General features: G+C 44.8%; 2 protein-coding genes across 7 annotated transcripts in view; one reads left to right on the forward strand and one right to left on the reverse strand.

Annotated features, from left to right (window-relative positions):
* The window catches only part of bcl6aa (BCL6A transcription repressor a), a 63,256-nt gene extending 54,507 nt beyond the window's left edge, over positions 1 to 8,749 (forward strand). For all 5 annotated transcript variants that reach the window (XM_029695389.1, XM_029695388.1, XM_029695390.1 and 2 more), the window contains 7 exons: positions 2,525 to 2,746; positions 3,753 to 4,742; positions 5,146 to 5,330; positions 6,310 to 6,477; positions 6,669 to 6,799; positions 7,046 to 7,183; positions 7,348 to 8,749. In XM_029695389.1, the coding sequence (XP_029551249.1) occupies positions 2,525 to 2,746; positions 3,753 to 4,742; positions 5,146 to 5,330; positions 6,310 to 6,477; positions 6,669 to 6,799; positions 7,046 to 7,183; positions 7,348 to 7,491 (1,978 nt within the window). In that variant the 3' untranslated portion in view covers positions 7,492 to 8,749. The remainder of the gene's footprint in view (positions 1 to 2,524; positions 2,747 to 3,752; positions 4,743 to 5,145; positions 5,331 to 6,309; positions 6,478 to 6,668; positions 6,800 to 7,045; positions 7,184 to 7,347) is intronic.
* Positions 8,750 to 19,265: 10,516 nt separating this feature from the next.
* smx5 lies at positions 19,266 to 24,454 on the reverse strand. 2 transcript variants are annotated; one of them, XM_029695395.1, is made up of 6 exons: positions 24,351 to 24,454; positions 23,890 to 23,957; positions 21,970 to 22,000; positions 21,817 to 21,876; positions 19,853 to 20,006; positions 19,266 to 19,812 (listed from the first exon to the last, which is right to left on the reverse strand). In XM_029695395.1, exons 1-5 carry the CDS (start codon positions 24,351 to 24,353, stop codon positions 19,881 to 19,883), a joined length of 288 nt encoding a protein of 95 aa, XP_029551255.1. In that variant the 5' UTR covers positions 24,354 to 24,454; the 3' UTR covers positions 19,266 to 19,812; positions 19,853 to 19,880. The 2 variants fall into 2 exon arrangements, with proteins under 2 accessions (XP_029551255.1, XP_029551253.1); XM_029695393.1 differs by having other exon boundaries at positions 19,266 to 19,816.
* Between the last annotated feature and the right edge of the window lie 1,067 nt (positions 24,455 to 25,521).

Raw genomic sequence — 25,521 nt, forward strand, 5'->3', positions numbered from 1 at the left:
ACTATGTGAAGTTTCTGTAGGTCTAAACTGTATCTGTTAATACAGTCACCTGGGGTTTCACTGAAACCCTCTTCGTATCCTTCTCTTGTAATGGAAAGAAATGTGCCGTTTTGTATTCGTAGTCACTCACAATCGTTCTGAAGTTATCGTTCTGAAGAGATAAACTTTTTTTTTTGATTTTGCATTTGGCTGAGATCTCCTGTGTGACGACGAAGGGCGAAATAGCATCTAACGGCGAACTTAGATGTTCCACAAGTGGTCTGAGGCTGTCACGTCCTGACCAGTAAAAAGGGTCATTTTGCCATAGTAGAATGGTCAGGGCGTGGCAGGGGGTGTTTGTTTTGGGGGTTTTGGTTCTAGGGGAATTTGTTCTAGTTTTCTATTTCTATGTTTTGTTTTCCATGTGTGGCCGAGTATGGTTTCCAATCAGAGGCAGGTGTCTTTTGTTGTCTCTGATTGGAAACCATACTTAGGCAGCCTGTTTTTCCTTTGGGTTTTGTGGGTAGTTGTTTTCTGTTTAGTGTGTGAGTATACCTGACAGAACTGTTTGGCTGTCCTTTGTGTTTTTTTTCTTTGTGAAGTGCTTTCATTCAAAATAAAAGGATGAGCACTCAACACGCTGTGCCTTGGTCTGTTCACTATGACGCCTGTGACAGAGGCAGATGTTACACAAGTGTTTTCAGGAGCAACTTTAGGTTTTGGTTTTGGGAAACCGCTCTGAGATTTATCAATGCTCCTACGAATGTTCTAATGCTGAATGTAGCCTCATGATGCTTTTAGGAAACAGCTTGGAGAGCTAACGATCGGTCACCCCCCCTGTGTCTCTCTGTCCCCCCTGGGTGTCTGTCGCCCTCTCTCTGTCCCCCCTGTGTGTCTGTCTCCCATGTCCCTGCTCCTCTCCCTCTCTCTGTCCCCCCCGGGTGTCTCTCTCTGTCCCCCCCGGGTGTCTCTCTGTCACCCCCCCGGGTGTCTCTCTGTCCCCCCCCGGGTGTCTCTCTGTCCCCCCCCGGGTGTCTCTCTGTCCCCCCCTGGGTATCTCTCTGTCCCCCCCTGGGTGTCTCTCTGTCCCCCCTGGGTGTCTGTCTCCCATGTCCCTGCTCCTCTCCCTCTCTCTGTCCCCCCCGGGTGTCTCTCTGTCCCCCCCGGGTGTCTCTCTGTCCCCCCCGGGTGTCTCTCTGTCCCCCCCCGGGTGTCTCTCTGTCCCCCCCCGGGTGTCTCTCTGTCCCCCCCCCCGGGTGTCTCTCTGTCCCCCCCCCGGGTGTCTCTCTGTCCCCCCCCGGGTGTCTCTCTGTCCCCCCCCCCGGGTGTCTCTCTGTCCCCCCCCGGGTGTCTCTCTGTCCCCCCCTGGGTGTCTCTCTGTCCCCCCTGGGTGTCTGTCTCCCATGTCCCTGCTCCTCTCCCTCTCTCTGTCCCCCCGGGTGTCTCTCTGTCCCCCCCGGGTGTCTCTCTGTCCCCCCCGGGTGTCTCTCTGTCCCCCCCCCCGGGTGTCTCTCTGTCCCCCCCCCCGGGTGTCTCTCTGTCCCCCCCCGGGTGTCTCTCTGTCCCCCCCTGGGTGTCTCTCTGTCCCCCCCTGGGTGTCTCTCTGTCCCCCCTGGGTGTCTGTCTCCCATGTCCCTGCTCCTCTCCCTCTCTCTGTCCCCCCTGGGTGTCTCTCTGTCCCCCCCGGGTGTCTCTCTGTCCCCCCCGGGTGTCTCTCTGTCCCCCCCGGGTGTCTCTCTGTCCCCCCCCGGGTGTCTCTCTGTCACCCCCCCGGGTGTCTCTCTGTCCCCCCCGGGTGTCTCTCTGTCCACCCCCTGGGTGTCTCTCTGTCCCACCCCTGGGTGTCTGTCTCCCATGTCCCTGCTCCTCTCCCTCCCCCTCTGTCCCCCCCACTCCCTCTCTCTGTCCCTCCCTCTCTCTGTCTCTGTCCCCCTCTCCCTCTCTCTGTCCCCCCCTCTCCCTCTCTCTGACCCCCCCTCTCCCTCTCTCTGTCTCCCCCCCTCTCCCTCTCTCTGTCCCCCCTCCACTCCCTCTCTCTGTCCCCCCCTCTCCCTCTCTCTGTCCCCCCCTCTCCCTCTCTCTGTCCCCCCTCCACTCCCTCTCTCTGTCCCCCCTCCACTCCCTCTCTCTGTCCCCCCTCCACTCCCTCTCTCTGTCTCCCCCCTCTCCCTCTCTCTGTCCCCCCCTCTCCCTCTCTCTGTCCCCCCCTCTCCCTCTGTCTGTCCCCCCTCAACTCCCTCTCTCTGTCCCCCCTCTCCCTCTCTCTGTCTCCCCCCCTCTCCCTCTCTCTGTCCCCCCCTCTCCCTCTCTCTGTCCCCCCCTCCCTCTCTCTGTCCCCCCTCAACTCCCTCTCTCTGTCCCCCCCTCTCCCTCTCTCTGTCCCCCCTCAACTCCCTCTCTCTGTCCCCCCCTCTCCCTCTCTCTGTCCCCCCTCCACTCCCTCTCTCTGTCCCCCCTCTCCCTCTCTCTGTCTGTCTCCATGTTGCTGTTATGTACAGTCCATGGTATATATTATATCTTTGTTCTCTCCTCCTTCTCTCTCTAGTGGGTTGTTCTACACTATATTTACGGACTCCCTGAAGTGTAGCCTGAATGCCATCAGCCTGGACCCTAAGGTGGACCCCGAGGGGTTTGCCATCCTACTGGAGTTCATGTACACCTCCAGACTGACACTGAAGGAGAGTCTGATCATGGCGATCATGAACACAGCCATCTACCTACAGATGGATCATGTCGTAGACACCTGCCACCGATTCATCAAATCCAGGTACATGGATAGGGAATGGATGGATAGGGAATGGATGGATAGGGAATGGATGGATAGGGAATGGATGGATACGGAATGGATGGATAGGGAATGGATGGATAGGGAATGGATGGATAGGGAATGGATGGATAGGGAATGGATGGATAGGGAATGGATGGATAGGGAATGGATGGATAGGGAATGGATGGATAGGGAATGGATGGATAGGGAATGGATGGATACGGAATGGATGGATAGGGAATGGATGGATAGGGAATGGATGGATAGGGAATGGATGGATAGGGAATGGATGGATAGGGAATGGATGGATAGGGAATGGATGGATAGGGAATGGATGGATAGGGAATGGATGGCAAAAAAAAAATATTTAAAAGGGGGGGAAGGTGTAGAGGGGGGGGAGTGTAGTGGGGGGGGAAGTGTAGAGGGGGGGAGTGTAGTGGGGGGGAAGTGTAGAGGGGGGGGGGGTGTAGTGGGGGGGAAGTGTAGAGGGGGGGAGTGTAGAGGGGGGGAAGTGTAGTGGGGGGGAGTGTAGAGGGGGGGGGAGTGTAGAGGGGGGGGGAGTGTAGAGGGGGGGGAGAGTGTAGAGGGGGGGAGAGTGTAGAGGGGGGGGAGTGTAGAGGGGGGGGAGTGTAGAGGGGGGGGGAGTGTAGAGGGGGGGAGTGTAGAGGGGGGGAGTGTAGAGGGGGGGGAGTGTAGAGGGGGGGAGTGTAGAGGGGGGGGTAAATGGGGTGTGGAGTCGGCCGACTAACCAGTACACCGACTAACCGGTACACCGACTAACCGGTACACCGGACTAACCAGTACACCGGACTCCGGTACAATTAACAACCTTCTTATTTGCAAATTACGACCCGTCAAGAGGCACAGCAACAATTACAAAGTGTGGAATATAAAAAAAAAGAAACTATTTATTACAAAGTTTGTGGAATGTATATTCTGGTGTCCAGTGTCTGCTGTGTTCAGGTTTGGTTGTCTCATCTTTCCTCATCATCTATCCTCTTCACAGCGACCCTGGCCAGGCCAACAAACTGCCCAGAGATGAGTTCTTGGTCAGCCCTTTGCTTTTACCTCAGGGTGTCCATGCATACCGGCCCCACGATGTGGTCGACAACCTACCCGGCCGGGTCGGCCCCTTCAGAGACGGGAGGCCCTACGGCTCCAGCATGTTCAATGGGGTCAATTCCCCCGGCAATTACCACCTCTACGGTCAATACCCCGTCCAGAGGTTCCCTTTCCCTCTCTGCAAGCTGACAGACGCCAAAAACAACTTCGCTGACTTCTCTAAAGGCGGGATTCACCACAAGCACTGTTCACCCCCGGACACGAGCAACGCCATGAGGGTTGATTACAGCAGGGCGGTGAGCGGGGGCCCGGCCAGCATCCACCATACAGCAGCCAGCTACTTCTCGTCCAGGGAGGAGGAGATGAGGAAGGAGAGCCATGAGGGAGGAGTCAGCCAGGTTGGTGGGGTGGGAGGCTCCAGGAAGAGAGGGTTCGCCGGGGCGGGCCACGAGCAGCAGAAGGTGGTTCTGGGTAAAGAGCACGGTCCTCAGACGACAGAGGAAGACATAAGCCAGCAGCACTACCCTCTGGGGATCTCCTCAGCCGGACGGAAGGGCCTGATGAACAGTCCTCAGAGCCCGCTCAAATCTGACTGCCAGCCTAACTCCCCCACCGAGTCCAGCAGCAGTAAGAACGCAGGTCTCTCCCTCTCCCAGGCCGGCCGGTGTGGCGCCCAGCCCTTACAGGGCAGCCAGGACCCCAAGGCACGCAACTGGAAGAAGTACAAGTTCATCGTGCTCAATCAGAGAGCCACCAAGGAGGAGGATGTTGGGCTGCAGGAGCCGGTGGTCAGCTCCCCCCAGCGCCTGGGTCTACCCCCCTACCTCCACCCCTCAGACTCAGAGCACCTGGACCCGCAGGTCAACATCAAGATCAGTGAGCACGGAGAGGACCTGCCTGTTCCTCAGGCCTCCAGACTCCACAACATCAACAGGTGAGGCCTACAGTCATACCGATCACAAATACTGAGTTCAACTAAAGCGTAACTGTAGCTCGAATGCTTCATTGTTCCCAATTTGATGTGAGCAATGTCTTTACGGCATTTTGTCTCTTTGCAATTTCTACATGAAATGAAAAGGAAGTGAGATATTTGTTGTTGTTGTTGTTGTTGTTGCTAGTATCACTCAATAAAGCTCTCCAGTTAAACTGTTAAATTCATCAAACCCTATTCACAAGATTTAAGAGCAATATAAGTGATAATTGACACTGCCCTAGTTAACGGCGTTCTGCTGGGTCGCCTGCCTGTAGCGTTTCTCCCTCCTCGTCTCTTGCTCGCTGTGTTGTTGTGTGGAGGAATGATGATGTCTGACACGCGGAGCCGTTTTGTGTGTCGCCAGAGCTCTGGAGGGATCACAGAAGAGCGCTGACAGCCACTCCTCTCTCTACATCAGCCACTTAAAGTGCACCTCCTGTGGTGCCCCGCCCCCGCAGCACTCTGAAGTCTGTCCCAACACCCCGGCTTCCCGTTTAGCGGAGGAGATGATGTCAGAGTTACACTCTGAGTACTCCGACTCCAGCTGTGGTGAGCACACGCTGCTTTAAACATAGGCTTGTGTTCCAAATGACTCCTTGTGTAGTAGTGCACTGTGTAGGGGATATAAGGAAAGTAGTGCACTATATTAGGGGATATAAGGAAAGTAGTGCACTATATTAGGGGATATAAGGAAAGTAGTGCACTATATTAGGGGATATAAGGAAAGTAGTGCACTATATAAGGAAAGTAGTGCACTATGTAGGGGATATAAGGAAAGTAGTGCACTATGTAGGGGATATAAGGAAAGTAGTGCACTATGTAGGGGATATAAGGAAAGTAGTGCACTATATTAGGGGATATAAGGAAAGAATATATATGTACAAAAACTGCATATTTAACCAAACCGCTCTGGAAAATCAAGTTGCCAGCAATCTGCATTATTTTTTTCTCTCCAAAAACTGAAAAACGGGTTTGCTAACGTTACTAGCTAACTGTAGTAGCAGCCAACTAATAATTGGATCATTTGGACAATAACTCGTTTATATATGTATAGGGATATAAATATATATACCTTATATATATATATATATATATAGGGAGCCATTTGGGAAGCAAACATAAAGAGTTAATGGACAGTCTCTCTAGCTGCTAATGGACAGTCTCTCTAGCTGCTAATGGACAGTCTCTCTAGCTGCTAATGGACAGTCTCTCTAGCTGCTAATGGACAGTCTCTCTAGCTGCTAATGGACAGTCTCTCTAGCTGCTAATGGACAGTCTCTCTAGCTGCTAATGGACAGTCTCTCTAGCTGCTAATGGACAGTCTCTCTAGCTGCTAATGGACAGTCTCTCTAGCTGCTAATGGACAGTCTCTCTAGCTGCTTATAAAACAGTTAATGGACAGTCTCTCTAGCTGCTTATAAAACAGTTAATGGACAGTCTCTCTAGCTGCTAATAGACAGTCTCTCTAGCTGCTTATAAAACAGTCCTAATCCTGATTGATCATAGTTGTTTCCGATCTGTCTTACAGAAAACGGCACGTTCTTCTGTAACGAATGTGACTCCAAGTTTGCGGAAGACGAAGCGTTGAAGCGCCACATGCTGCAGGCCCACAGCGATAAGCCATACAAGTGTGACCGCTGTCAGGCTGCTTTCCGTTACAAGGGAAACCTCGCCAGCCACAAGACTGTCCACACAGGTTCATACAGGCTTTCAAGATGGTTTTCTCAATAACTGTGCAACACCTGGCCACAGATGCGAAATTTGCCCGCTTGCTAAATCCATCACGTAGTCTTGATCAATGTGTCCCTGTCAAATAACCAACCCATTCAGTTCATTTCAGTAAAGTTTGGTGGCTAACGGTTTGTTCTGTATGTTGTGGCGTCGCAGGAGAGAAGCCGTATCGCTGCAACATCTGTGGCGCTCAGTTCAACAGACCAGCGAACCTCAAGACCCATACCCGTATCCACTCAGGAGAAAAGCCATATAGATGTGAGACGTGTGGCGCTCGATTCGTGCAGGTGAGCTGAGCCTTTCTGTCTGATTTCAACAAGTTACAGAAGGAATCAATGCAGTTATTTGTTTCTTACTGCCTGAGGTTGGCCCAGTGTGGGTACCACCCCCCCCCCCCCCCCCCCATGAATCTCATACTATTCCTGAAAATACATTTAAACCCCCCCCCCCTCCCCAAAATGGCTTGGATAGATGCTGTGATCACTCACCACCACACCGACCCAGCAGTCTCATGTTGTTGTTGTCATGGTCAGGTTGCCCATCTCCGTGCCCATGTGTTGATCCACACCGGGGAGAAGCCATACCCGTGTGAGATCTGTGGAACGCGCTTCCGTCACCTGCAGACGCTGAAGAGTCACCTGCGTATTCACACAGGAGAAAAACCCTATCATGTAAGTACACCAACTACACAATTCAGTGTGTGTGTGTGTATATATATATATATATATATATATATAAACAATTCCAGATGTGTCTGCTATTAAACCAGAAAACATTTATTGACACAGGACAGAAAACAGGAGCAAATATTTGTCTTATTTTTTATTTTTTTCAGTGCGAGAAATGCAACTTGCACTTTCGCCACAAGAGTCAGCTTCGATTGCACCTCAGACAGAAACACGGAGCGATTACCAACACCAAGATCCAATACCGCATGTCCGCTACAGAGCTGCCAACAGACCCGACCAAGGCGTGCTGAACTGGAGCAGCCAGATAGCCCAACAGTCAGCCTATCTTGACCATGGCATTCAATGACCCCCCCCCCCCCACCAACTCGTACAATCATCCCTAAATTGTAGTGCCACACTGTGTTGATCAGATGATGGTTCAGTAATACGGCAGTGTATATGCCATTCTAAACGGGTTTCCTCTAAACATGTGAACGTAGAACCTTCTTTGGTATCTTTAGTCATTTTATTGTTTTCTATATAAAAACATAGAGATATAATTGTGCTGGAGGTTATATAAAAAGCTTTATTTTGTTGAGAGAGAGAGAGAGAGAGAGGGTAAAAAAGGATGGAATGTTACATAAATCCAGTTAAAGGATACAGTATTTTATATTAAATAACTTTTCTGAAAGTATTGACTTTTTTTTTCCAATTCGAAGGGTGGTAGTATATTTTAAGGTAAATGGTATTTCTGTCTGTAATAAAGATTGCATTTTTCTACACATTTTTCTAATTTAGATGTACATGTTAGTCCATGTAGATTTGACCCTTTCATGTCTCAACAACAACAACAATTCTGAACTCAAGAATGACTGGTGATCTAAGCGGCCAGAGTGACGCATAATGACTTATTTACTGTTACCAATAGTTACCAATCAATGAAGTGGGGAAACTGTAATACATGTTAGCTATATCCACAGGGTTGCCCTCTGCTGGCAGAGCCAATCTAGAAATTAAAATATGCATTTCAAGGTACTGCTTTGGGTATAGATCAAGAAGATATTTTTCCTTCAAAATGTATATTGTGTTACTCTCTTGTTTTTTTGATTGCCTTTTTTGTTTGTTTTAGTGAATGTTCCCAGTTGTCATTGTACTAGAAGCTACAGTGAAAAGTGTAGCATATGTTGTTTGTACGTCCACTGTGTACTGATGGTGCCTTCTCTATGGTGACTGAATTCCTTTCCATTCAGCCCAGTTCTGTTTATAAAAATGTTCAACTCAAGGACAGCACTAGTCCTAGTTTTTATTTTGTGTGTGTGTGTGTGTGTGTGTGTGTTTAAAAAAAAAAAAAAAAAAAATGTGCTTTTCACCTTATGACGTGAAAATTCATCATCGCTCGAGCTGTAAATCTTCAGGACTTGTTTTGGGATTGGGCTTTTTTCTTTTCTTTTTAAAACCGCATCCAACTTGTTTAAAACCGCATCCAACTTGTTTAAAACCGCATCCAACTTGTTGTACAGTTATAGATGTATGCATGTAAAATAAAGGTATTGAATTTCTATGTATTTACATAACGAGTGAATTGTATTCATTTAACAGAAGACTAGGTTCCATCTCTAGAGGGATGTAAAATCCTTATGTTACCAGAAACATAGGATCCACATTTTTTTTATTTGTAATACGCAAGAATGTTCTTTAAAGGTTATCTATTGTGGTAGAGAATTCTTATTTTACAAGTAGCAGATCACAAGGCATCTTGTCAATCGCCAGACATATTTCTCCAGTGGTTTTCACACCATGGTGGCGTATTGAAACAACACCACGGAATTGTATTTCATGTGAAAACCCCCTTAACTGCCATGAGTTGAATTGAAACGGAGACAAATATACTGAACAAAAACACAACAAGCAACAAATTCAAAGATTTTACTGAGTTACAGTTCATGTGAGGAAATCGGTCAATTGAAATAAATTCATTAGGTCCTAATCTATGGATTTCACATGACTGGGAATACAGATATGCATCTGTTGGTCACAGATACCTTTATTAAAAAAAATGGGTCTCACAATGGGCCTCGGGATTTCGTCAAGGTATTTTTGTGCATTCAAATTGCCATCGATAAAATGCAACTGTGTTCTTTGCCCGTAGTTTATACCTGTCCATACCATAATACCTCTGTTCACAACGTTGACATCAGCAAACCGCTCACCCACGCGACGCCATATACACGTTCTGCAGTTGCCATATACACGTTCTGCAGTTGCCATATACACGTTCCGCAGTTGCCATATACACGTTCCGCAGTTGCCATATACACGTTCCGCAGTTGCCATATACACGTTCTGCAGTTGCCATATACACGTTCCGCAGTTGCCATATACACGTTCTGCAGTTGTGAGGCTGTTTGGACATACTAACAAATTCTCTAAAACGACGTCGGAGGCAGCTTCTGGAAGATAAATGAACATTAAATTATCTGGCCACAGCTCTGATGAACATTCCTGCAATCTACTAACAATACCCTATAATGACAACACAAAAACACGTTTTTAGAAATGTTTGCAAATGTATTAAAAATAAAAAACAGAAATACCTTATTTACATAAGTATTCAGACCCTTTGCTATGAGAGACCAAAATTGAGCTCAGGTGCATCCTGTTTCCATTGATCGTCCTTGAGATGTTTCTACAACTTGATTGGAGTCCACCTGTGGTCAATTCAATTGATTGGACATGATTTGGAAAGGCACACACCTGTCTATATAAGGTCCCACAGTTGACAGTGCATGTCAGAGCAAAAACCAAGCCATGAGGTCGAAGGAATTGTCTGTAGAGCTCCGAGACAGGATTGTGTCGAGGCACAGATCTGGGGAAGGGTACCAAAACATTTCTGCAGCATTGAAGGTCCCCAAGACCACAGTGGCCTCCATCATTCTTAAATAGAAGAAGACTCTTCCTAGAGGTGGCCGCCCGGCCAAACTGAGCAATCGGGGGAGAAGGGCCTTGGTCAGGGAGGTGATCAGGAACCCGATGGTCACTCTGACAGAGCTCCAGAGATCCTCTGTGGAGATGGGAGAACCTTCCAGAAGGCCAACAAGCTCTGCAGTACTCCACCAATCAGGCCTTTATGGTAGAGTGGCCAGACGGAAGCCACTCCTCAGTAAAAGACATATGACAGCCCGCTTGGAGTTTGCCAAAAAGCATCTAAAGACTTTCTGACCATGAGAAACAAGATTCTCTGGTCTGATAAAACCAAGATTGAACTCTTTGGCCTGAATGCCAAGCGTCACGTCTGGAGGAAACCAGGCACCGTCCCCATGGTGAAGCATGGTGGTGGCAGCATCATGCTGTGGGGATGTTTTTCAGCGGCAGGGACTGGGAGGCTAGTCAGGGTTGAGGCAAAGATGAACTTTGCAAAGTACAGAGAGATCCTTGATGAAAACCTGCTCCAGAGCTCTCAGGACCTCAGACTGGAGCGAAGGTTCACCTTCCAACAGGACAACGACCCTAAGCACACAGCCAAGACAACACAGAAGTGGCTTTGGAACAAGTCTCTGAATGTCCTTGAATGGCCCAGCCAGAGCCCGGACTTGAACCCGGTCAAACATCTCTGTAGAGACCTGGAAATAGCTGTGCAGCGATGCTCCCCATCCAATCTGACAGAGCTTGAGAGGATCTGCAGAGAAGAATGGGAGAAACTCTCCAAATACAGGTGTGTTAAGCTTGTAGCATCATACCCAAGAAGACTTGATGCTGTAATTGCTGCCAAAGGTGCTTCAACAAAGTACTGAGTAAAGGGTCTGAATACTTATTTAAATGTAATGTCTGTTTTTTATTTTGAATACATTTGCACAAATGTCATTACGGGGTATTGTGATGTCATTACGGGGTATTGTGATGTCATTACGGGGTATTGTGATGTCATTACGGGGTATTGTGTGTAGATTGATGAGGGAATAAAACAATTTAATACATTATATAATAAGGCTGTAACTTAACAAAATGTGGAAAAAGTCAAGGGGTCTGAATACTTTCCGAAAGCACTGTATGTAATGCATAGGCGTTAACGACAAGTAATAAGGGAGATTACTAAGTGAATGGATGTGTGATTGCCTGAACAAGGGTTTAGCCCCGGTGTGAAAGTTGTGTGAGTGTGGGATGACGTGTTAAGCTGGAAGTTTTCTTATGAGTTCAACAAAGGATTTATTACGGGAAAGGGAAGTAGCAAGACTGGGATGGAGGATCCGTGCTGAGAACGAAAAGGGTCGTGTAGTGTAACGGCAAAAAAAATTGGTGGGGGAGGGGGGGTACTGTGGGAAGTTAGGGCATTTCTCAAAACATTGTCCTGGAACAGGAGAAGGCCAAGGAGAGTGGCCGTCCCCACCTGTTGACATGCGGGTGGACAACCCCTTTTGAAGAGGAGGGGGCTGCTATACATCGGATGAGGAAGAACCAGAAGAGATCTGTCAAATTCTAAACTTGACCACCTAGTCAACCCAAAACCCCCCTTATTGACATTTTTTAGCTTATCTAATGTAGAATTCCATTTTTGGTGGACACTGGGACCGCAGTCTCTGTGTTGAAAATATCTGCCCTGTCTGACCCCCCCCCCATTCAAAGAAAACAATGCATTTATCTGTTGCCTGTACTGTAGGAGGATTGTTACTATACTTGGCACCTGAATGATCAACGTGTGGAGGGAGAGAGCTGAGAAAGAAATCCTTCTCTTCCCTGTTGCATGGTAACTGAGAAGTGTCTGAACACCTACATTGTTACTGCTGCTGTTCCCTCGTATGAATAAGACCCTGAATATCAACAGAGATGGGCAAAAAAAACAACAAAGAGAAAGTTGAGAAAACCAATACAAAAGGAGAAGACTTTGTAGCAACTAGTGTTGCCGACGGATACTAAGATGAGTCTGTATGAAGTCCCTGGCTCTGTTCTCTGTTGTAGCTTATCAAAAGGTCCTGGAACACAATGGAAAGATGTGGGTGTTTGGATGAAGAAAATGATGGAAGCAGTTGATTGGGAAGCCTGAGAAGGAGAGGGAAAGTGGTCAACTACAACAGCAATGTTCTATTCCCCATTCTGGGCTTTCTGCAATGACAACACCAAGAAAATAACCAATTCCCATTGAAACCATACCTGTGGTGGTATTACAAGATAATTCACACATTGATTGGCTAAAAGACATACCTGAAGAACTGTGGGCTGAATCAAAGACCGACATTGGGCGCATGAAAGGAGCTGCGCCAGTTGTGGTCGTTCCTAAAAACAAAAGCAGCCACAGACCTTAACGAAGCTCAGTACCCTCTTAGCGAAGAAGCAGAAAGGGCCTTCCCATTCATAGTGCGTTAGTTGAAAGAAGCAGCTCTGGTTCCCTGCCTGAATTCACCCTGCAACACATCAACGTTACCTGTTAGGAAACAATCTGGTGATTATCGTTTTGTGCTTAGAATGGTAAACGATGCTGTACATGCTAGAGTACCCCTGGTGCCTAGCACTGCTACCATGTTATCTCAGGTATCTCCAGGTAGTTGGTGCCTAGCACTGTTACCATGTTATCTCAGGTATCTCCAGGTAGTTGGTGCCTAGCACTGCTACCATGTTATCTCAGGTATCTCCAGGTAGTTGGTGCCTAGCACTGTTACCATGTTATCTCAGGTATCTCCAGGTAGTTGGTGCCTAGTTGGTGCCTAGCACTGTTACCACGTTATCCTAGGTATCTCCAGGTAGTTGGTGCCTAGTACTGCTACCATGTTATCTCAGGTATCTCCAGGTAGTTGGTGCCTAGCACTGCTACCACATTATCTCAGGTATCTCCAGGTAGTTGGTGCCTAGCACTGCTACCACGTTATCCCAGGTGTACCCAGGTGTACCCACGTTATCCCAGGTGTACCCAGGTTATCCCACGTTATCCCAGGTGTACCCAGGTGTACCCGCGTTATCCCAGGTGTACCCAGGTGTACCCGCGTTATCCCACGTTATCCCAGGTGTACCCGCATCCATTGAGCTACCAAACCGCGAGAGTTTGGACTTCTGTTTTGAACCCAGAGGATGAGTCCGAGTCATATTTCGCTGTTAATTTAAAAATGTTATAGATTCAGTTATAAAACGGACTGTTTATTTTTTATTAAAAGTACTGATTGGAGTATTGTTGCTTCTTGCGTTGTATACTTGTGCTTACTGTGACCGTCACCCTCATATTGGCCCAGTGGTGTAAAGTACTTCAGTAAAAATACAACTTAAGTTTTTTGTATGTGCACTTTACTCCACTACATTCGTGAAGAAACTAATGTACTTTTTACTCCATACAATCTCCCTGACATCCAAAAGTACACGTTATATTTTGAGTGCTTAGAAGGACAGGAAAATGGTCCAATTCACACACTTATCAAGAAAACATCCCTTGTCATCCCTACTGCATCTGATCTGGAGGACTCACTAAACACACATGCTTAGTTTGTAAATTATGTCTGAGCGCTGGAGTGTGCCCCAGGCTATCGGTAAATCAAATAAAAAATGAAATTGTACCATCTGGTTTGCTTAATATAAGGAATATGACATTATTTATATTATATTTTTTTGATACTAATTTTGATAGTATATTTAAAACCAAATACTTTTAGACTTTTACTCAGTATGTATTTTACTGGGTGACTTTCACTCGAGTCATTTTCTATTAAAGTACAGTATCTTTACTTTGACTCAAGTATGACATTTGGGTTTTTCCACCACTGGTATTGGCTACTAGGTAGATTTTCCTGTTGCCCCGGGACACAGTAGTGCTTGGCAAGCTGGAACGAAAGGCGCTGTTTCCCGTTGGGGTTGATGTTCATGACCTCCCCATTGAGTTGTAGCCTATGCATCAAGGTGACATCTAGATGGTTGTCAATATTAGTTATTTCTTGTGTAGGATGATATTCTACTTGGAATAAAATCGGGGGGGGGGGGGGGGGAGAATTGCCATGTTACCGAAGACACAACTGTGATATTCAGTAGGAAGCACGTAAATCATGAAGCCCAAAACAAGTCTTGATTGGCCAACTGACTGATCTAGAAATCAGCTCGTGTCATAAATAATCACTCATTACTATTTGTTGATCAGTCACTTAATCACAATTTACCCACGATACATTGCGGGTTGTCATCCTTTCAAACACGGCCAATGCTTTTTGCCCAGGGTCGGTTTAAGAGACTAGATTTTTTTTATGGGTATTGTTGTATCATGCTAATTAGACTGAAGCGCGGGTGCGTCAATCGACTTCAGCTGGGTTCGCTTTTCTGCTTGAAGGATGAGGGACCTTGTTTTCAAAGCACTCTCAATACCACCAAAGTATTTAACATACATGTCTGAATAGCCTCTTTTTGTCCCAATGAAAGTAGTCAATTTACCATCTACTGGGATGTTGTTGAAGTGAAGTGTTCTCTGAATGTCTCACAGGGATGGCCACCCTATTCTGTTGATAATCTGTTTATCTTCAGAGCTTGTTACTTGTTAGAGTTTTTATGACAAATTGCCATCTAGTCAAATGATGTACACCTGGCTGATCACAGGTGAGCTCAACTCATGTTCCTCAACTAATCAGCAGGCCCAATTCCATTTCCCCCCCCCCCCCCCCCTTTCCACCGTGTGCAACATTCTGCTTGTTTGTATCGACATCAGGACTGGCCTTCCTGCATTCTGCTTGTTTGTATCGACATCAGGACTGGCCTTCCTGCATTCTGCTTGTTTGTATCGACATCAGGACTGGCCTTCCTGCATTCTGCTTGTTTGTATCGACATCAGGACTGGCCTTCCTGCATTCTGCTTGTTTGTATCGACATCAGGACTGGCCTTCCTGCATTCTGCTTGTTTGTATCGACATCAGGACTGGCCTTCCTGCATTCTGCTTGTTTGTATCGACATCAGGACTGGCCTTCCTGCATTCTGCTTGTTTGTATCGACATCAGGACTGGCCTTCCTGCATTCGGAACCTTGTTACGTTACAGCCTTATTCTAAAATTGATTCAATCGTTTTTTATCCCTCCTCATGAATATACACACAATACCCCATAATGACATCACAATACCCCATAATGACATCACAATACCCCATAATGACATCACAATACCCCATAATGACAAAGCAAAAACAGGTTTTTACTATTTTTTCAAATGTGTATATATATATATATATATAAACTTTTGGCACCTAAACTCCAAGCGGGCTGTCATGTGCCTTTTACTGAGGAGTGGCTTCCGTCTGGCCACTACCATAAAGGCCTGATTGGTGGAGTGCTGCAGAGATGGTTGTCCTTCTGGAAGAGTGACCATCGGGTTCTTGGTCACCTTCCTGACCAAGGCCCTTCTCCCCCGATTGCTCAGTTTGGCCGGGCGGCCAGCTCTAGGAAGAGTCTTGGTGGTGCCAAACTTCTTCCATTTTAGAATGATGGAGGCCACTGTGTTCTTGGGGACCTTCAATGCTGCAGAAATGTTTTGGTACACTTCCCCAGATCTGTGCCTCGACACAATCCTGTCTCAGAGCTCAATTCCTTCGACATCATGGCTTGGTTTTTGCTCTGACAACTGTGGGACCTTATATAGACAGGCGTGTGCCTTTCCAAATGTCCAGTCAACTGAATTGACCACAGATGGCTTTAGGTGAGGCAGGTTTATCTGCCCTAAAGCCCATTCTTTTGGTAAGCTGCTATACATTTATATTTTAGTCATTTAGCAGACACTCTTATCCAGAGCGACTTACAGTAGTGAATGCATACATTTTTTCCCCCCCCGTACTGGTCCCCCATGGGAATCGAACCCACAACCCTGGCGTTGCAAACACCATGCTTTACCAACTGAGCCACACGGGACTATAGACCACCAAGTGCTAACAGTCAGTATCTGGATAATATGTGTGAAATTATTGATAATGTATGTGATATCAACAGAGAGGTATATTTTTTGGGTGACCTAGACATTGAATGGTTTTCATCAAGCTGTCCACTCAAGAAAAAACGTCAAACTGTAACCAGTGCCTGCAAACTAGTTCAGGTTATCAATCAACCTACCAGGGTATTTACAAACAGCACAGGAATGAAATTATCAACATGTATTGATCACATCTTTACTAATGCTGCAGAAATTTGCTTTGAAGCAGCATCCAAATCCATAGGATGTAGTGATCACAATATAGTAGCCATATCTAGGAAAACCAAAGTTCCAAAGGCTGGGCCTAATATAGTGTATATGAGGTCATACAATACGTTTTGTAGTGATTCCTATGTGAAGAATATTTGCTGGTCTGTGGTGTGTAATGAGGAGCAACCAGACGCTGCACTTGACACATTTATGAAATTGCTTATTCCAGTTACTAGTAAGCACCCATTAAGAAAATGACTGTAAAAACTGTTAAATCCCCGTGGATTGATGAGGAATGAAAAATGTTATGGTTGAGAGGGACGAGGCTAAAGGAATGGCAAATAAGTCTGGCTGCACAGCCGATTGTCAAATGTACAGCAATTTGAGAAATCATGTGACTAAACTGAATAAAAAGAAGAAGAAACTACCCTATGAAACAAAGATAAATTATTAAATAAAATAAATTACATGAAGAATGATAGTAAAAAGCTTTGGAGCCCCTTAAATTACATTTTGGGCAAAAGGCAAACTCAGCTGCATCATGCATTGAATCAGACGGCTCATTCATCACAAAACCCACTGATATTGCCAACTACTTCAATATTTTTTTTCATCTGTAAGATGAGCAAACTTAGGCATGACATGCCAGCAACAAACGCAGACACTACACATCCAAGTATAACTGACCAAATTATGTAAGACAAGTATTGTAAATTTAGATTTCCGAAAAGTGAGTGTGGAAGAGGTGAAAATTGTTTTGTCTATCCACAATGACAAGCCACCGGGGTCTGAAAACTTGGATGGAAAATTACAGAGGTTAATAGTGGACGATATTGCCACTCCTATTTGCCATTTCTTCAATATAAGCCTACTAGAAAGTGTGTACCCTCAGGCCTGAACTTTTGAAATAAATGGTGTTTGACCAGATACAATGGTATTTTACAGTAAACAAATTGACAACAGACTTTCAGCACGCTTATAGGGAAGGACATTAACACAAATGACTGAGAGAAATGTATGATAAAATGATTGTGGGGGTTGTCCTGTTAGACTTCAGGGCAGATTTTGACATTATCGATCATAGTCTGCTGCTGGAAAAACACGTGTTATGGCTTTACACCCCCTGCTATAATGTGGATAAAGAGTTACTTGTCTAACAGAACACAGAGGGTGTTCTTTAATGGAAGCCTCTCCAACATAATCCATAGATTCAGGAATTCCCCAGGGCAGCTGTCTAGGCCCCTTTCTTTTTTCAATCTTTACTAACGACATGCCACTGGCTGTTGTGTGTGTCTATGTATGCTGATGACTCAACACTATACACGTCTGTTACTACAGCGAGTGAAATTACTGCAACACTCAACAAAGAGCCGCATCATTTTCCTGCCTTATGATGCCATCTATTTTGTGAAGTGCACCAGTCCCACCTGCAGCAAAGCACCCCCACAACATGATGCTGCCACCCCCGTGCTTCACGGTTGGGATGGTGTTCTTCGGCTTGCAAGCCTCCCCATTTTTTTTTATTCTTCCAAACATAACGATGTTCATTATGGCCAAACAGTTCCATTTTGGTTTCATCCTTGCTGAGCGGCCTTCCAGGTTATGTCGATATAGGACTCGTTTTACTGTGGATATAGATACTTTTGTTCCCGTTTCCTTCGCTGTTGTTCTGGGATTGATTTGCACTTTTCGCACCAAAGTAAGTTCATCTCTAGGAGACAGAACGCGTCTCCTTCCTGAGCGGTATGACGGCTGCGTGGTCCCATGGTGTTTATACTTGCATACTATTGTTGTACAGATGAACGTGGTACCTTCAGGCGTTTGGAAATTTCTCCCAAGGATGAACCAGACTTGTGGAGGTCTACAATTTATTTTCTGAGGTCTCTTCTGATTTCTTTTGATTTTTCCATGATGTCAAGCAAAGAGTCAGTTGGAAGGTAGACTTCCAACTGACTCAAATGATGTCAATTAGCCTATCGGAAGCTTCTAAAGCCATGACATCACTTTCTGGAATTTTCCAAGCTGTTTAAAGGCATAGTCAACTTAGTGTATGTGAACTTCTGACCCACTGGAATTGTGATACAGTGAATTATAAGTGAAATAATCTGTATGTAAACAATTGTTGGAAAAATTACTTGTGTCATGCACAAAGTAGATGTCCTAATTGACTTACCAAAACTATAGTTTGTTAACAAGAAATTTGTGGAGTGGTTGAAAAACGAGTTAATGACTCCAACCTAAGTGTATGTAAATGTCTGACTTCAACTGTATATAACTTCCTTAATGTTACTGGACCCCAGGAAGAGTAGCTGCTGCCTTGACAGGAACTAATGGGGATCCATAATAAACCCCAGGAAGAGTAGCTGCTGCGTTGGCAGGAACTAATGGGGATCCATAATAAACCCCAGGAAGAGTAGCTGCTGCCTTGGCAGGAACTAATGGGGATCCATAATAAACCCCAGGAAGAGTAGCTGCTGCCTTGGCAGGAACTAATGGGGATCCATAATAAACCCCAGGAAGAGTAGCTGCTGCCTTGACAGGAACTAATGTGGATCCATAATAAACCCCAGGAAGAGTAGCTGCTGCCTTGACAGGAACTAATGGGGATCCATAATAAACCCCAGGAAGAGTAGCTGCTGCCTTGACAGGAACTAATGGGGATCCATAATAAACCCCAGGAAGAGTAGCTGCTGCCTTGGCAGGAACTAATGGGGATCCATAATAAACCCCAGGAAGAGTAGCTGCTGCGTTGGCAGGAACTAATGGGAATCCATAATAAACCCCAGGAAGAGTAGCTGCTGCCTTGGCAGGAACTAATGGGGATCCATAATAAACCCCAGGAAGAGTAGCCGCTGGCTTGACAGGAACTAATGTGGATCCATAATAAACCCCAGGAAGAGTAGCTGCTGCCTTGGCAGGAACTAATGGAGATCCATAATAAATACAAATGCTAGTGACCATCCCTCTGGCATGATATAGCCGTATTGTATTCAAACGAGTGGACAACAAGAACAGGATTTAAACAAGGTTTATCTACACATCAAAAAGGTGATGTAAATAACATGAGTCATACAAACTCAAAACTGGTTTTAGAAAAAAAAGAAAAAAAAAAAGCGGAGAATATTCTCAATCTGAGCAGAAGAACAGTCTTCAGAAGGAGAATATATTCATTCTGGACACTGCTTCTCAAGGACACCGATAAAAATAAAATCAAAACAGGCAGAAACGGGTCATTTCTGACATCAACAAATAGTGGTGCTGTTACAGAATAGAGAAAAGGAAGTATTGGAAGCTCGTCCAAATGTGAACAAAACAGTAGGGTATCAAGTGCTGGGAGACCTTAGTTGGCTTTTGAGGTAGGTGACACTCAAGCACTGCAATACCAATGTGGCAAAATAGGCTAGACAACAAATACATTTCAGGGGCTTCTGTGTAAAACAGATTCAATTACATTTTGATACCCGAATGATTGTTTACACCAAACTAAAACATCTGTCCATCTTCCAAATCCCTCCCTCCCTCCCTGCCTCCCTCCCTCCCTCCCTCCCTGCCTCCCTCCATGATGTCTGTGTTAAAGCGTCACTGCTTCTGTTGCAGCGCCTCCTTGCGCGCAGCGTCCTGTAACAGCTGAGTGTCGACCTCATCTGCAGGTAGTTGGACGTACCGCACCACAGAGCCTCGGATGAAACAGTTCTTCACTGATAACTGGTGACAGAAGACAACAGAACAGATCTTCACTGATAACAGAACAGATCTTCACTGATAACAGAACAGATCTTCACTGATAACAGAACAGATCTTCACTGATAACTGGTGACAGAAGATAAACAGGTAGCATTAGAAAAACAGGCTGATTTGATCACTTTAGAGAACAGTCAATAATCCGTTATTGATTTATTTCACAGCATCTGTTCTGAAGATCTTGAGAGGGTGTTTGCGAAGGAAGGAACTGTCGTATTACAGTGCATCCAGTCAACGTCAGAAGCAGAGCTTTAGTTTAGAAAGGGCTGGTTTCCTAGACACAGATTTAAGCCTAGTCCTGGACTATACAGTACATTCTGAAAGTATTCTGACCCCTTCATTTTGTTACAGTCTTATTCGAAAATTGATTCAACCAAAAATGTTCCTCAATCTACACACAACACCCCATAATGACAACGTGAAAATAGGTTGAGAAATGTTTGCAAATTTATTTAAAAAAAATTAAAACAAAAATACCTTATTTACACAGTGCATGTCAGACCATAAACCAAGCCATGAGGTAGAAGAAATTGTCCATAGAGCACCGAGACAGGATTGTGTAAAGGCACAAATCCGGGGAAGGGTACCAAAACATTTCTGCAGCATTGAAGGTCCCCAAGAACACAGTGGCATCCATCATTCTATAATGGAAGAAGTTTGGAACCACCAAGACTGAGCAATCTGGGGAGAAGGGCCTTGATCAGGGAGGTGACCAAGGACCCTATGGTCACTCTGACAGCGCTTCAGAGTTCTTCTCTGGAGATGGGAGAACCTTCCAGAACCTTCCAGAACCTTCCAGAAGGACAACAATCTCTGCAGCACTCCACCAATCAGGCCTTTATGGTAGAATGGCCAGACAAAATGCACCTAAAGGACTCTCAGACCATAAGGAACAAGATTCCCTGGTCTGATGAAACCAAGATTGAACACTTTGGCCTGAATGCCAAGCGTCACATCTGGAGGAAACCTGGCACCATCCCTACGGTGAAGCATGGTGGTGGCAGCATCATGCTGTGGTGATGTTTTTCAGTGGCAGGGACTTGGGGACTAGTCAGGATCGAGGCAAAGACGAACAGAGCAAAGTACAGAGAGATCCTTAATGAAAACCTGCTCCAGAGCGCTCAGGACCTCAGACTGGGGCAAAGGTTCACCTTCCAACAGGACAACGACCCTAAGCACACAGCCAAGACAAAGCAGCAGTGGCTTTAGGACAAGTCTCTGAATGTCCTTGAGTGGCCCAGTCAGAGCCCGGACTTGAACCCGGTCAAACATCTCTGTAGACCTGAAAATAGCTGTGCAGCGACGCTCCCCATCCAACCTGACAGAGCTTGAGAGGATCTGCAGAGAGGAATGGGAGAAACTCCCCAAATACAGGCGTGCCAAGCTTGCAGCATCATACGAGGCTGTAATCGCTGCCAAAGGTGCTTCAACAAAGTACTGAGTAAAGGGTCTGAATACTTATTTAAAATGGGATCCGTTTTAATTTTGAATACATTTGCCAAAAAATAAAAAATAAAAGCAGTTTTTGCTTTGTCATTATGGGGTATTATGATGTCATTATTGGGGTATTGTGATGTCATTATGGGGTATTGTGTGTAGATTGATGAGGGGAAAAACAAAACAATTGAATCCGTTTTAGAATAAGGATGTAACGTAACAAAATGAGGAAAAAGTAAAAGGGGTCTGAATACTTACCGAACGCAATGTAAATAGTGTAAATACAGTATGTCTGGGAAACCAGCCCTATATTGTCCAATGTATGGACAGGACTCACCATATGTGGATACTTCTCTGGATCCGTGACACTGATGTCCGTCAGTTTAATGTTCAGGTACTGCAATAGGAAGAACTACAGTGAGCACAACAACGTAGGAGCCCGTTTAAAACAGGGATGAATATGTGGTTTGGGTTCATCTTCTATTCTTACCTGATCAACAGAGTGAAGTGTTCCACAGATGCTGAAAATAGACAAAAGATGTGTAACTTGCAAAATCAACATCTGTAAACATCTTAATCTTTCAATTGTGAGGTTTTTAGTGCAGGGGGTGTTTCAGGGACTCCATGACAGACAGGTAAGAGACAAGGACATCCCACACACAACCTAGGTCAAAAAACGGTGAGCTGCTGCCCTCCGGAAGGAGATACAAGGTCCCACTGTTCAATAATAAACAGAAGCAGGGCAGACTTCATTCAGCGGGACCAAGGACATAACACAGGGTTCTACAGTTGGACTCGCATATGCGCCTAAGTATTGTTACTGTGCGACCTGGAAGTTTCATTTAGGAGCTCCTAGAAAAATGAAAAATTCTATCTTTAATACCTTTCACTGTGCTCCTAAATGTCTTTGCCCGAGTCCATATTTTCTACGTAGGAGAACACGTTCTCCCAAAGCCCTGTGACATGGGCTGACAGTATGTCACCGGGACTACGAGAATATGTGTACACTCACTTCTTCCGTTTTTATTTTAATTGCATGTATTATTGATTGTGTATTTTGTACGCTTCTCACGAAATGAATTTCCATGAAAATTGTATAGGGTGTTGCCTGCCTTCGCAGACAAAACTAATTTACACCCAAAGACTGTTATACTCCTTTACAAAAACAACCCTCAGATGAAGGAAAGTGGATAAGTTAGCAGATCTCACACCTTGTACTACAGGGTCTGACACCGCAAGAGCAGGCATGATGTTCATTTAAGCAAACGGCCTGTCCGACCCCGTGGTGCAGCTGTGTTCACGCGGGTCTCAGTGTTGTTGTTGTTGTGTTAGACCAGCTATTTCCAGAGGAACAGAAAGAATAGCAGAAGCCCCAACATGCACTTCAAGGAGTCTTCACTCGTTGCCACAGTAACAGTCATAAACCCCCACCTATTTCTACAATTTCTCTTCTTAAAATGTGACATTAAACCTAAAAAAAAAATACAGCTAAACTTAATTTAAGACCAAAAATAACATTTTCATTATCATAACATTTTGCATTGCCAATTTTGACTGTGGCAACTAGAGGAAACCACTTCAAGGGGCCAGGGGTTCAGGTCTGGAAGCAGTCAATTGCTCCAACAGTCTTGCTTTCTGTACTGCAGTTTAACTGACATCAAGCTCAGAAAGACCATTTCCATTGATCGCCTGATTGAAAAGACTGATTCGAAAATTGATAAGACACTTTTGTACACAGAACATCCATTGAATTATTCAAATAATTGTAACGGAAGCTGATCTTATGGGTATTATAACGCCACTATGGGGCTCTATAGATGGTCCATGAATCTCTATTTGAAAATTACTCCAATTATGCTGCAAAACGTTTCTTAAACAGAAGCAAACTGAACAAAAAAAGGGGAGGGACCTAAAAAATAGAAACTTTTCTTCCGTTTGATTCTTCAACAGTTTCCTTTATGAATACACCCCAGTTATTTTATACCTCAATGAATGCACTTACAACACATTTCCTCGTTTGCTAAGTTCGCCGTATTATACATTGCAGTCAGTTATTATTTATTTATCTTCATTACCACAGTATACATGAACGACAATTAGAAAAAAAAGGCGAAGTAGATCATAGTGATTTATTTGACCATTGAACCATGTCGGGCGCCATAGTTTAAAAACGGTGTGTTAAAACATCTCGCTTTGAGTTTCCAGATTCTCTATCGGCCACCGCGGCTGGAGGCTTCAAGAACCACTCACACTTCACCTAACTACTGTTGTAGCCTATATTTTACTTTTTTTTTTAAAAAGTACTACGTGTTTATTTTTGATCAAGCGATTTTTTTAGATTTTGTCTAACGAAGAAGCGCTATAAAAAAGTCTTATGTGAATTCCGCCACTGTAACTAGATGATACAAACCTCAAGTCATTTTTGAGCTCCACCACCACGTCCTTCCCCACCAGGGACTTGAAAAAGGAGTAGAAAAGCTGCAACACAGAATAAACATTTAACCTTAAACTAGTTACAGCGTTATGAATCACTGCTACATCGCTAACGTTTAGTAGTCTAGCATTCCTTTGCGCTAACTAGGAGACCAGGGCCGTAACCTAATGATTTTCTTTATGCAACAATTATTTATAGTAACTACATAGTTAGCTAGCTAGCTAGGCTCAAACGTTTGCTAGATGATAAAACGCAAAATCAACGACATGCTCATTCTTCAGACATGCTAACGCTCACTGGCCTGAAACCAGTGACATATATATAGATGCAGTTTTAACTATGCGACTTGCTGATAACTATCAACACACTTTGTAACATTGTAAACGACATGAAAACGATTAAATATATAGCAAACTAAAGCACGCAAAGATTGTCACCATTTTTTTTTCAGTTTTCAGCGCTGCTTCCTCGTCTCAGGTTGATGATGTCACGACGATATCCGTTTGGTCGATTTTAAAACACGTCATGATTGTGGAAGAAACATTTGTGACGCGCGCTCATATTTTTCCTTTAATAAAATCTTATTTTAATCTATTTATTTTATTTTTCTCATTATGTCATAAATTCATCAACCGAGTAGGATAAGTAGGCTAATTAAATATACTTTGTATATCTTCTATGCAGTTACGAAAAGAAGGATAAAAAACATTTCTCCAATGCAATGACGTTGCCACTTGATTGTAAATATATTCACACTCGTGCAATACTGTCAACATACCAGCAGGTGGTAGCGTTTCAAATCAAATTAAATGTTATTTATCACATGCGCCGAGTACAACAGGTGTAGTAGATCTCACAGTGAAATGCTGAATACAACAGGTGTAGTAGACCTTACAGTGAAAGGCTGAATACAACAGGTGTAGTAGACCTTACAGTGAAATGCTGAATACAACAGGTGTAGTAGACCTCACAGTGAAATGCTGAATACAACAGGTGTAGTAGACCTTACAGTGAAATGCTGAATATAACAGGTGTAGTAGACCTTACAGTGAAATGCTGAATACAACAGGTGTAGTAGACCTTACAGTGAAATGCTGAATACAACAGGTGTAGTAGACCTCACAGTGAAATGCTGAATACAACAGGTGTAGTAGATCTTACAGTGAAATGCTGAATACAACAGGTGTAGTAGACCTTACAGTGAAATGCTGAATACAACAGGTGTAGTAGACCTCACAGTGAAATGCTGAATATAACAGGTGTAGTAGACCTCACAGTGAAATGCTGAATACAACAGGTGTAGTAGACCTTACAGTGAAATGCTGAATACAACAGGTGTATACCTTACAGTGAAATGCTGAATACAACAGGTGTAGTAGACCTTACAGTGAAATGCTGAATACAACAGGTGTAGTAGACCTTACAGTGAAATGCTGAATACAACAGGTGTAGTAGACCTCACAGTGAAATGCTGAATACAACAGGTGTATTAGACCTTACAGTGAAATGCTGAATACAACAGGTGTAGTAGACCTTACAGTGAAATGCTGAATACAACAGGTGTAGTAGACCTCACAGTGAAATGCTGAATACAACAGGTGTAGTAGA

The sequence above is a fragment of the Salmo trutta genome, chromosome 17 (assembly GCF_901001165.1).
Source record: "Salmo trutta chromosome 17, fSalTru1.1, whole genome shotgun sequence".
Lineage (NCBI taxonomy): Eukaryota > Metazoa > Chordata > Actinopteri > Salmoniformes > Salmonidae > Salmo > Salmo trutta.

Excerpts from the sequence above, each read along its gene's own strand:
- smx5 (XM_029695395.1), bottom strand. Across the intron at positions 21,877-21,969 it reads CACTTCACTCTGTTGATCAG|TACCTGAACATTAAACTGAC; the intron begins GTAAGAATAGAA and ends TTCCTATTGCAG. Across the intron at positions 20,007-21,816 it reads CAGAGAAGTATCCACATATG|TTATCAGTGAAGAACTGTTT; the intron begins GTGAGTCCTGTC and ends TTCTGTCACCAG.